Consider the following 12,237-nt stretch of genomic DNA (forward strand, 5'->3'; position numbering starts at 1 on the left):
CTGTATACAGTGTGTGCAAATTAAGTAAGGAGGTAAGGCAATATATAGGCCATAGTGGAAAAGTAATTACAATTGAGTGGAGTGATAGATGTGTGGAGTGGAGTGATAGATGTGCAGATGAGGATGTGCAAGTAGAAATACTGGTGTGCAAAAGAGCAGAAAAAACAAATATGGGGAAAAGAAAAGCCTTTCCAGAAGAGTGGAGGCTGTTATAGCAGCAGAGGGGACCAACTCTTTATTAAGGCCCATGATTTTGGAATGAGATGTTTGACGAGCAGGTGTTCACATACTTTTGGTAATGTAGTGTATCATATCATCTGTCGAGACTAACTACTTCAATGACATGTCATGAGGGTCAACTCTCAAAGTTCAAGTCGAGTATCATGTTATAATATTTGTGAGACTCGATTCAAATCCAAGTCATCGGATTCAAGTCCACAATTCTATTACTAATATAGCTACAATACAGTAATAGATCATACATACAAGTACTTTCTGAGTGTGTACATGCTCAACTATCAGCAAATATTAGGCTATGTGAAGTTACAATTTGTGAGAATTGGAATGATGAATGTGTAAGAGGTATGTGTGTTTGCCAGCCGGACCGTGTATAACAAAGTCATAATCCCATAGGGGAGTAAGGAGACACACCAAAAGGGATACAATATGATCACCATGACAGCATCATACCCTCTTGCTACAGTGTGTGACATATTTAGTTAACTCTCAGTGACTATAAATAATAAATGGGGCCTCTGGTATTTCCTGAGTGGAAAGAGGAAGGAACAATAACCTCTCAAATAATTTTGATGGTAGCAGATCATCACCATGCTGTTACATTGCTTGGGTGGTGCTTGCTTTTGCTGACACACATAAGCCCCTCTGTCCAGCTTACACAGGGGGCAAACAAGTGTGTCAAACACTAAACTGAGGAATGCTGTGACAGTCAGGTTTCGGGAAAATGGCCCACAGGACTTCTTCCTCATAGCACCTATGTGACAAGCTTCTTGACAGTTGACCAGTATGACAAGTCACACTATGTCTCTCTCTTCTTGGGAGCTCAGGGAGGATATGAGAACAAGATGACAGGCTGTAAAGGTCAAGTCTGGGGTAGAGTGATGATTTACAAGAAAATATTTTTTATTCACTTTTTCGTAACAGGTTAGGTGAACTTACGCAGCAGGTTAGCATAATTAACGTAGCAGGTTAGGAGACTGAGGTTAAGGTTAGGAAAAGGGTTAGAGTTAGTGAAATTACTATCCTCACCTGCTACGAAAATCACAGCGTATCGAAAGGGGAGTGAAAGTGTGTGTCCTGATGATATACAGTTAGCCAGAAGGCTGAGGTATCAGCCAAGTTTGAATAAAATAACCACTGATCCGAATGTCCACACAGGGAGAGTTACTCTCCACAGACTGCCACTGAAATAATAAGCATCTTTCATCCTCTTCTTCACGCTTGTGCCAATGCTGAGACATAAATACTCTCCTCCTGACAGAGCGGGTGCATTTTTGGAACATAGCCAGTCCTACCTGGGGACTGAGGCAGCATTGCTGCATGTGGGCTGGCTATGTACTGTAAATCAAGTACAATTTTATTGGTCACATATACATATTTAGCAGAGGTTATTGCGGGTGTATAGACACAGCAGGGCAGGGACAGCCCAGATCAGGGGTCTCCAATCCTGCTCCTGGAGAGTTACAGTCCTGTAGGTTTTCGCTCCAAACCCAGTTGTAATTAACCTGGTACAGTTTATCAACCAGCTAAATATTAGAATCAGGCGTGCTAGATCAGGGTTGGAGTGAAAACCTACAAGATAGTAGCTCTCCAGGAAAAGGGTTGTAGAGGCCTGGCCCAGATTGAGTGACTCCCTGAAATTACACCCCATGTAAGTCATGAATCCCCTCTTTCACTACACCAGACAACGTAGAAGGACAGTGAATCAGACACCTCAGTCAACATGTACACAGACTCTGAACAAAAGATTTAGAGCTGTCTGTGGTCTTCAGGAAGTCTTGTTCTTGATCCTTCCTTCTCCTGCGGAGGCAGCTGTAACACTTGGTGTGCAGACATCTCCATCAACACAGGCTGAGTGTGTGCTGCAGTGATGCCAGGAGGAAGTCACAGAATGGAGACATAAACTTCTGCCCAGTGCTCACCCCCTCCACAGTAAAAACACTGTCCTGGGCTTCCTTCCAGCATTCAGAACAGCAGTGTGTGTGTGGAGCGAGACACCCTCCCAAAGGACCTGCACCGAGAGAACCCATGCCAAAAGGACCTACACCCATACCCCAACCAGCTGAGACCACCCTATACAAACCCTGGCCACACCCTATATAGGCCCCCCCTTGATCAGACCTATGCCTCTTCTGCCACCCCCATGGCCTCTGCAGCAAGGACCTCAACATGACAGCTGCACATATGCCAGGCCGTGAGAAGAGCAAGAGGCCCAAACCCCACTAATGCACCCCCCAAAGCCCCATCTTGCGACTTATGAGGTATGTATCAGATGCTCAACATGCTCTGCTCACACCTACTGTAATGGGCCGGGCCTAAACCACACAAAAACAACACTAGACACTATGGAACACAAAGCTTTTACTATGTCATCCTGGAATATACAAGGACTGAGGTCATCTGCCTTTGGCCTAAAGAACAGGAACCCAGACTTCATCAAAGAAATTCGAAATACAGACATTGTCATTCTATAAAAAGCATGGTATAGAGGAGACGGAACCACTGATGACCATCCACCAAACTACCAGGTGTGAAACAGGGAAGAGACTCAGGGGTATGTTAATTTGGTAGAAGACCTAACCCACTCTATTAAATTAGGCAAACCAGGAACATTTTACATCTGGCTAGAAATGAATAAGGAAATTATCCCAACAGAGGGAAATGTCCTCATGTGTGCTACCTATATCCCCCCAATATAATCCCTATACTTTAACAATGACAGCATCCTAGAGGGGGAGATCAACCATTTCCAGGCCCAGGGAATGTCCCAGTCTATGATGACCTAAATGCCAGAACTGGACAAGAACCTGACACACTCAGCACATGGGAGACAAACACCTACATGGAGGTGACAATATTCCCTCCCAAATATGCCCCCCTAGACACAACTTTGACAAAACAACCAACAAAAATTGTTCACAACTCCTGCAGCTCAGTCACAAGCTGGGTCTGTACATAGTCAATGGTAGTCTTAGAGGAAACTCCTATGGTAGGTACAACTACAGCTCATCCGTTGGCAGTAGTACTGTAGATTACTTTATCACTGACCTCAACCCAGAGTCTCTCAGATGGTTCACGGTCAGTCCACTAACACTCCTATCAGATCACAGCAAAATCACAGTCTACCTGAACAGAACAATAGTCAATCATGAGGCATCAAAGCCCAAGGAAATGCACAATATTAAGAAATGCTGTAGATCAAATCAAATTGTATTTGTCACGTGTACCGAATACAACAGCAGCAGACCTTACAGTGAAATGCTTACTTACAAGCCAACAATGCAGTTAAGAAAAATACATACAAAAATAACAAATAAAGTAACAAATAATTAAAGAGCAGCTGTTACGGCAGAGAGAGTAAAAGGAGCATAAAAGAGGGGTGCAAAGCAAGTAGTCTGGGTAGCCATTTGTATAGATGTTCAGTAGTCTCATGGCTTGAGGGTAGAAGCTGTTTAGAAGCCTCTTGGACCTAGACTTGGCCCTCCGGTACCGCTTGCTGTGCGGTAGCAGAGAGAACAGTCTATGACTAGGGTGGCTGGAGACTTCGACAATTTTTGGGGCCTTCCTCTGTCTGACACCGCCTGGTATAGAGATTCTGAATGGCAGGAAGTTTGGCCCCAGCGATGTACTGGGCAGTACGCATTACCCTCTGTAGTGCCTTGCGGTCGGAGGCCAAGCAGTTGCAATAGCAGGCAGTGATGCAACCAGTCAGGATGATCTCGATGGTGCAGCTGTATAACCTTTTGAGGATCTGAGGACCCATGCCAAATATTTTCAGTCTCCTGAGGGGGTATAGGTTTGGTGTGCCCTCTTCACAACTGTCTTGGTATGCTTGGACCATGTTAGTTTGTTGGCGATGTGGACGCCAAGGAACTTGAAGCTCTCAGCCTGCTCCACTAAAGCCCCGTCAATTAGAATGGTGGCATGCTCGGTCCTCCTTATCCTGCAGTTCACAATCATCTCCTTAGTCTTGATCACGTTGAGGGAGAGGTTGTTGTCCTGGCACCACACAGCTAGGTCTCTGACCTCCTCCTTATATGCTGTCTCGTCGTTGTTGGTGATCATTGGCAAACTTAACGATGGTTTTGGAGTCATGCCTGGCCATGCAGTCATGAGTGAACAGGGAGTACAGGAGGGGACTGAGCACACACCCCTGAGGGGCCCCCGTGTTAAGGATCAGCGTGGTGGATGTGTTGTTACCTACCTTTACCACCTGGGGGTGGCCCGTCAGGAAGTCCAGGATCCAGTTGCAGAGGGAGGTGTTTAGTCTCAGGGTCCTTAGTTTAGTGATGAGATTTGAGGGCACTATGGTGTTGAATGCTGAGCTGTAGTCAATGAATAGCATTCTCAAATAGGTGTTTATTTTGTCCAGGTGTGAAAGAGCAGTGTGGAGTGCAATAGAGATTGCATCATTTTTGGATCTGTTGAGGCGGTATGCAAATTGGAGGGAGTCTAGGCTTTCTGGGATAATGGTGTTGATGTGAGCCATGACCAGCCTTTCAAAGCATTTCATGGCTACAGATGTGAGTGCTATGGGTCGGTAGTCATTTAGGCAGGTTACCTTGGTGTACTTGGGCACAGGGACTATGGTGGTCTGCTTGAAACATGTTGGTATTACAGACTCAGACAGGGAGAGTTTGAAAATGTGAAGACACTTGCCATTTGAACAGTGCATACTCGGGCTACACATCCTAGTAATCCCTCTGGCCCTGCGGCAGTGTGAATGTTGACGTGTTTAAAGGTCTTACTCACATCCACTGTGGACAGCGTGATCATACAGTCGTCCGGAACAGCTGGTGCTCTCATGCATGTTTCAGTGCTACTTGCCTCTAAGCGAGCATAGAAGTCATTTAGAGATGAGAGCTGCATTGCTTGCTGTTTGGGATTTTAGGCTGGGTTTCTGTACAAGTACTTTGTGACATGTGCTTATGTGAAAAAGACTTTAGAAATTGGATTGATTCATTCATGTCTAGCAGAGAGAGGGAGAAAGATCATAGAAAGTGAATCATAAACCCGGACGGGCCCAACACGAATCAATTCTTAGAATATTAGGCACGTTTTCAAATAACCTTTTTAGGGGGTAGGAGAATTACAGAGGCAATTTGAATTAACTACATTTTTACGTGGCAAACAGTGAAAATGTTTCATGCCACGAGACGTACCAAATCCTGGAAAATGGGTTAAGGAACGAAACAGTCCGAAACTGAGAGGTGCCTGATCCTGTTCCGGCAGAACCGGCTCAAATTAAGCAGTGCGACAGACGACTGATCAATGCTGATGGGAAAAATATTTTTAAGACGAAATATCGCTTAACAAGTAGCCGTGCTACATTGTTATTTCCCAGTTCAACAAACAAATAAATGCTATGAGAATTGCACATAGCTTCCAAGGTGTCTCGCCTGACGGAGGACAAATTAAGAAGATCAAGCTTGCTAGTCACTTAATGTTATTCAAGAGTTTGAAACCACGTGCTAACGTTAGCTAGCTAGCTAATAATTATATGCTAGCTAGCTGCTAACATTAATTTGCCTCATATCTCGCTGTTATCCTTGTTTCATTATTCGCCATACTATTCTTACAAAAGTAGCTCGCTGGCTATGTTCTCTATAATTTTAACTCGGGTGCATATGTTCATAAGTGCTATCATAGTCAAGTAGAGTAACGTCAGGATGGCCGAGCGGTCTAAGGCGCTGCGTTCAGGTCGCAGTCTCCCCTGGAGGCGTGGGTTCGAATCCCACTTCTGACAATAGTTTTTGGCAAGGTAATTTAATCGGTAGCCAGTAACTAACTATTCGTTATTTTTTTCAAGTAAACTTAATTATTGAATTGATCAATGAATGGTGTTCTAAAAGAAAGAACGAAATAAATAACTGTAGCCTATGATGATTAAGTGGTGATAAAACGGAAACAACTTAGGCAATGTTATTGTGAATATTTGTATTTTGCAACTAAAAGCAAATTGATGTAGGCTAGGCCACACTTGCATTATATAGGCTAGGGTTTGGACACTTGAGTTTGTGACAGGCACGAAAAAAAAGCTATTGAGAGCCGATATAGACAATATCTTAATCCAGACAGTAGGCTAACAGTGTCTTTCGAAATTATTCATACCCCTTGATTTATTTCATAATTTGTTGTGTTACAACCTTAATTCAAAATAGTTTTAAATATATATATTTTTTGTCTCACCCATCTACACACAATACCGCATAACAACAATGTCAATTTATTGGAAATAAAATAGAGAAATATCTCATTTACATAAATAGTCCCTGAGTTAATACATGTTAGAATCACCATTGGCGACGATTACAGCTGTACGTCTTTCTAAGTAAATCTCAAAGAGTTTGCACACCTGGATTTCCACTTTCTTTAAAAAATTCTTCAAGCTCTGTCAAATTGGTTGTTGATCATCCCGCTCCAGCTATTACCACGAGCCCGTCCTCCCCAATTAAGGTGCAACTAACCTCCTGTGATTGTAATTCAATGGAAAATTGAACATTTAAGCTGTATGCTCATACTTTTTTCTTCATCAACATCTGTTCTCTATATTGTAGGTGATGGTGTATAATATTGTGGCAACCGTTCTGTACCTCACAGCGTTGCTGGCCAATGCTGCATCAGTCACGCCTTACCAGTACGCATATACTATTACGGCGTTATGGCAGCTGCTAAGGTAAGTCTAGAACAGAGCACCTGGTATAGACATACAAAGACACATGCTGACATCGGATCGAAACATTTGCTGCATTTACACAGGCAGCCTAAATGTGATATTTGTTTTCACTAATTGATATTTTGACCAATCAGATCATATCTGACATGAAAAGATCTGATGTGATTGGTCAAAAGACCAATTAGTGGAAAAAAGATCAAGTAGTAGGAGGGCCAGATACAAACTGTGTTTTCTATTCATTCTACCAATAACTGTATAGAATGTGGATATCCGCACTTCCGGTGAATGGTTTTCTGCTTGACAATGAAAAAAATAGTATTGATTGGAATGTATTCAGACTCAGTCTAATTATCCATCTGTAAGGGGAGTGCTTGTCTAAACAAGGGCTTCTCATCTGTTTCTGTCACTTATCAACTGAACTAGGTAAACCAACTATGAAGTCAGCCAGCCTGTCTGTGTGCCTTTTTACTTGTCTATGGCTGTTCGCTATTTACAATAAGGCATATGACAAGCCCTTGGTCTTCCTGGGAGGAACAAGCTAGTCACCATAACATTGGCCCTGTTGCACAAAGACAAGGGCTATTAATGTCTATCAGAGCTTATCAACAGTTTCACCATGCATAGGACATTAAAGCGTGTTTAAAGAAATGCATCGTCCTGCCTTTTACAACCCAGGAAATCAGTAGCCCGGTGACTCGAGAGTCAAGACAATAAATATTCCCATCCTACCATTAATATTATTTGGCCAGAGATTTTCACAAACATCATAGATGTAGGTCAGGAGTCAGACTTTATCAATATGTAGCATGTATGGCATGACAACAAATGGAAAATTAGCTGGCTAAAGCCCATACATACAGTGGGGCAAAAAAAGTATTTAGTCAGCCACCAATTGTGCAAGTTCTCCCACTTAAAAAGATGAGAGGCCTGTAATTTACATCATACGTACACTTCAACTATGACAGACAAAATGAGAAAAAAAATCCAGAAAATCACATTGTAGGATTTTTAATGAATTTATTTGCAAATTATGGTGGAAAATAAGTATTTGGTCAAGCAAACAAGCAAGATTTCTGGCTCTCACAGACCTGTAACTTCTTCTTTAAGAGCCTCCTCTGTCCTCCGTTACCTGTATTAATGGCACCTGTTTGAACTTGTTATCAGTATAAAAGACACCTGTCCACAACCTCAAACAGTCACACTCCTAACTCCACTATGGCCAAGACCAAAGAGCTGTCAAAGGACACCAGAAACCAAATTGTAAACCTGCACCAGGTTGGGAAGACTGAATCTGCAATAGGTAAGCAGCTTGGTTTGAAGAAATCAACTGTGGGAGCAATTATTAGGAAATGGAAGACATACAAGACCATTGATAATCTCCCTCGATCTGGGGCTCCACGCAAGATCTCACCCCGTGGGGTCAAAATGATCACAAGAACGGTGAGCAAACATCCCAGAACCACACGGGCGGACCTAGTGAATGACCTGCAGAGAGCTGGGACCAAAGTAACAAAGCCTACCATCAGCAAGGGCATTGAAGATGAAACGTGGCTGGGTCTTTCAGCATGACAATGATCCCAAACACACTGCCCGGGCAACAAAGGAGTGGCTTCGTAAGAAGCATTTCAAGGTCCTGGAGTGGCCTAGCCAGTCTCCAGATCTCAACCCCATAGAAAATCTTTGAAGGGAGTTGAAAGTCCGTGTTGCCCAGCAACAGCCCCAAAACATCACTGCTCTAGAGGAGATCTGCATGGAGGAATGGGCCAAAATACCAGCAACAGTGTGTGAAAACCTTGTGAAGACTTACAGAAAACTTTTGACCTCTGTCATTGCCAACAAAGGGTATATAACAAAGTATTGAGATAAACTTTTGTTATTGACCAAATTCTTATTTTCCACTATAATTTGCAAATAAATTCATAAAAAATCCTACAATGTGATTTTCGGGATTTTTTTCTCTCATTTTGTCTGTCATAGTTGAAGTGTACCTATGATGAAAATTACAGGGCTCTCATCTTTTTAAGTGGGAGAACTTGCACAATTGGTGGCTGACTAAATACTTTTGACCCACTGTATATGACAAGTACTGACAACCCACCTGCCTATCCTCAACATTGCCAGTTAAGATATCAGCCATATCAATTAACTGACAATCGAGAAATAATGAATGCAGGCATGTATTTTATGATAACTTTCTGCTGTCTGATTTGGTCTTACTATGAGTTTCACTTGTTCCGTTGTTTTTGGCATCGTACCAACATATACAGAGCCAGCGCCTTCTTTTACAACATGGCCTGGAAGTCGAATGGAGGTAATGCAGTCTGCAACTCTGGTCCTGCATAGGACTACTCTACTACTTATCCTGAGAAACCCTCTCCATACCACAGAGACTTGTACAGTGTGAACCGAACAGTGACAAGAGGAGATACCGAGCCTGCTCATCAAATGACTGTTTTTCAAAAGCTTGACATCAATAGATTTTTGAGATGTCAAGATTATGACTGGAATGAACACCGGAAGCAATTTGCAGCCCCTTAGTAAGTATGTTGCTTTGGTAACCCCACATCTATCAGCACACTCACTCATGACTCACATACTGTACATGCTCCCATACATAACCACTATGATCATATACTCTAGGAAAGTGTCATGAATGATACACTATTTATAATGTAATACTTGTAGATACACAGGCATCCCAATGGTCTGTGTGCAACACGCATTCAGAAATGTTTTTCATTCTGAAGACCAAGAGAATCATGTGTTGTGTGCGTTGTCATTTATCCACACCAGTACACTTTTTTAAAATAAAGTAGAATGTGATTTTACAGAATGTCTTTATTTGAAACCATTATTTACAGACAATGGGACATAAGCAAATATGCACAAACCGGTGACATTCACTGAGTGCTTGACGTAATAAAAATACTGTTTGTTTTAGAACTTCAGACATATGTGTACTGATGTAAAAATCAGACACAAAACTCAAAAAATAATTGAGTTCACAAATTCAATAAAAAAAAAAAACTTGTTCCATGAGGACAAAAGTGTCCATCTTCACCAGAGAATGGCTAGATGTAAAATATACTGATAACATTCCCATTGCAAACCTGCAACAGTTTAAATAGAAAAGGTGAGCATGGGCAAGACATGAACACTTATGTTCGGTCACCAGCGGCACTACTCTATTTGACATGAATGTGCATGTTTGTAGGTTTGGGGATGATTGTTAATTCGTTATTTCAGTTCTGTTGTTCTGGAGGTGATGGGTTTAGAGGTTGCAGAGCTGAGAGACCTCACGACTAGGCCATCACTGAGGTCCAGCCCTCGGCCCTCCCTCTCCTAAAGAAAGAAGGTATAGGTGCTGAGCATAGACATCACATCATGGCGTCTATGAGAGCACAAGCAGCACCATTGATGCCATCTCCATTTTGAGGTAGTCACTTTTATTTTTCTATTTCTATGAGTTGGCAAAGAAACTGAAAGGGTGCATAGTGCCACCTGTAATGTTCTGTTTGAACAGGTATAAAGCCAATGTTGATGATTTACTGCCACCTGCAGTTATGGAATGTTTCTTCACAAGTATAATTTATTGGCTGATCCTTCCTGGTGACCTGGATGGAATTATGAGATCCTTCCTTAACCCTTAGGAAGTCCCACACAGTTGACTACTTCAAAATGGTTCAAGTCCTCAAATGGCACTGCCCATACTAAACTGGCTTTTGGGCACTAGAGTCTGCCACCTATCTCTATGTTTCTGACACACAACAACAGAGGAAACAATCCTCTCTAACAAATGATTAGTGCAGATCCTAAAATAAAACATCCAATCGGAAACATTCTGGGTTGTTACTCACTGCTCTGTAGTCAATTAACATTTCCTTGAAGGCCATAAAATCTGTAAAGGTAAGCAACATGTCGAAGATGTCTCCTGACACCTCATCTTTGTGCTGCCTGAAACAAAACATTTTTTTTTTGTGAAACAAGAACCAATACATTTTGCACTCTGCAGTGAGGTGTACTTGGTTTACAAGGGGCAATGTGCCACCTAGCGGCAGCATGTAAAGTTACTCCTGAGGGGAAATGTACTTACTTGAGTAAATGGTTAAATGTGCTCATGTTGAAACAGGGAATCCTCTCCATCAGCTGCTGCTCGAGGCGTTTCTCAAGCATCTCAATCTGAGGTTGAAGTAAACAACATGTATGATCGAGACATACTTTCAGTTTTTATTTTATAGTACAGCTCTACAGTACATGACAGTTAGTTCAAATAAGGGAGGCAGATTAACATAAACACTGCTTTACATATTCGTTGAAGATGGGTGTGTAGGTGAGTTTGTTCTCCTCTGAGTCATCAAACTCCAGGTAGTGTTTCTCCATGAAGCTCTTTTGCAGGTGCTGGAAGTCATCCTCTAAGGTGGAAATTGAGTAATATTAGCAATTCATTTAACCTTTACACACTGAAACATGTCTAAGACCGCAATTTACCCATGATGATGTCTTCAATACTCCCAATGACAGCATCAAAGGCAGCATCAGCATCTGATGAGCTAGGGAGGTTAAAACATACCGTAGTCAGCAACCAAACAATATAAACCATCGTTATCTTCTAACCTAGCTACCTCACTCACTTCCTCAGACACACATACTTTGAAACAGCAAAATTCTCTTCCTCTAAGTCCATCATTTCAACGATGTTCTCTGCACCACCCAGCAGATCTAAAAAATAATAAGGCATTGCACAATAACATGAGATATTTCAAAGAATTTGAAATTACAAAGGATCTCAATGAGATAACGTGTCAACACATTAGCTAGCTAGCCTAATGGAAGCTAACATTAAATTAGCATGCAAATAAGTCACCACACTAAAGGCTAACAAGCTCAGCAGTAGATAAAAATAAAGTCGGAAGGCAATGATTGCTATGATTTACAATTTGTCAAGTTAATTACTTCGCTCTTTCACGTCCATTCTAAATCTAATTAGCTAGCTATCAAGCTAACGTGTCGGATTTTCGGTAATCGCTTCCAAGGCACCAAATTACCAAGGCAACGAAAAAAACGCTCCCTTCAGACAATGAAGTCCCTTGAGGAAACAGATCCCAGCGGATTAGTTCCGTAAATACAGTACAGTACGGTACGGTCAGGCTCTCAACATCGGTTGAATTGAAATTAACGTTCAATGTTTAAGTGCGTTAGTAGGTCCTTTATTGCAATCATGGACTACATTTATTTTCGTCCCATGATAATGCGGCGTGGCATACACATCATACATTCTGGCTGATGCGTTTAGTAGTGATGTAGCTAGCCTGCTAAATCTTGTC

At 42.0% G+C, this 12,237-nt stretch overlaps 1 protein-coding gene and 1 non-coding gene across 7 annotated transcripts; one reads left to right on the forward strand and one right to left on the reverse strand.

The window, feature by feature from the left end:
- The first annotated feature begins 5,900 nt into the window (after positions 1-5,900).
- trnal-cag lies at positions 5,901-5,983 on the forward strand. Its single transcript has one exon. It is a non-coding gene; the product is annotated as a tRNA-Leu (tRNA).
- Positions 5,984-9,733: 3,750 nt separating this feature from the next.
- On the reverse strand, positions 9,734-12,100 carry LOC110494669 (ADP-ribosylation factor-like protein 2-binding protein). 6 transcript variants are annotated; one of them, XM_021569983.2, is made up of 7 exons: positions 11,959-12,100; positions 11,563-11,632; positions 11,402-11,463; positions 11,219-11,325; positions 11,007-11,092; positions 10,771-10,867; positions 9,734-10,255 (listed from the first exon to the last, which is right to left on the reverse strand). In XM_021569983.2, exons 2-7 carry the CDS (start codon positions 11,598-11,600, stop codon positions 10,151-10,153), a joined length of 495 nt encoding a protein of 164 aa, XP_021425658.1. In that variant the 5' UTR covers positions 11,601-11,632; positions 11,959-12,100; the 3' UTR covers positions 9,734-10,150. The 6 variants fall into 6 exon arrangements, with proteins under 6 accessions (XP_021425658.1, XP_021425645.1, XP_021425627.1 ...); XM_021569970.2 differs by having other exon boundaries at positions 11,545-11,632; XM_021569952.2 differs by having other exon boundaries at positions 11,867-12,008.
- Between the last annotated feature and the right edge of the window lie 137 nt (positions 12,101-12,237).

Source organism: Oncorhynchus mykiss, chromosome 2, assembly GCF_013265735.2.
Source record: "Oncorhynchus mykiss isolate Arlee chromosome 2, USDA_OmykA_1.1, whole genome shotgun sequence".
Taxonomy (NCBI): Eukaryota; Metazoa; Chordata; class Actinopteri; order Salmoniformes; family Salmonidae; genus Oncorhynchus; species Oncorhynchus mykiss.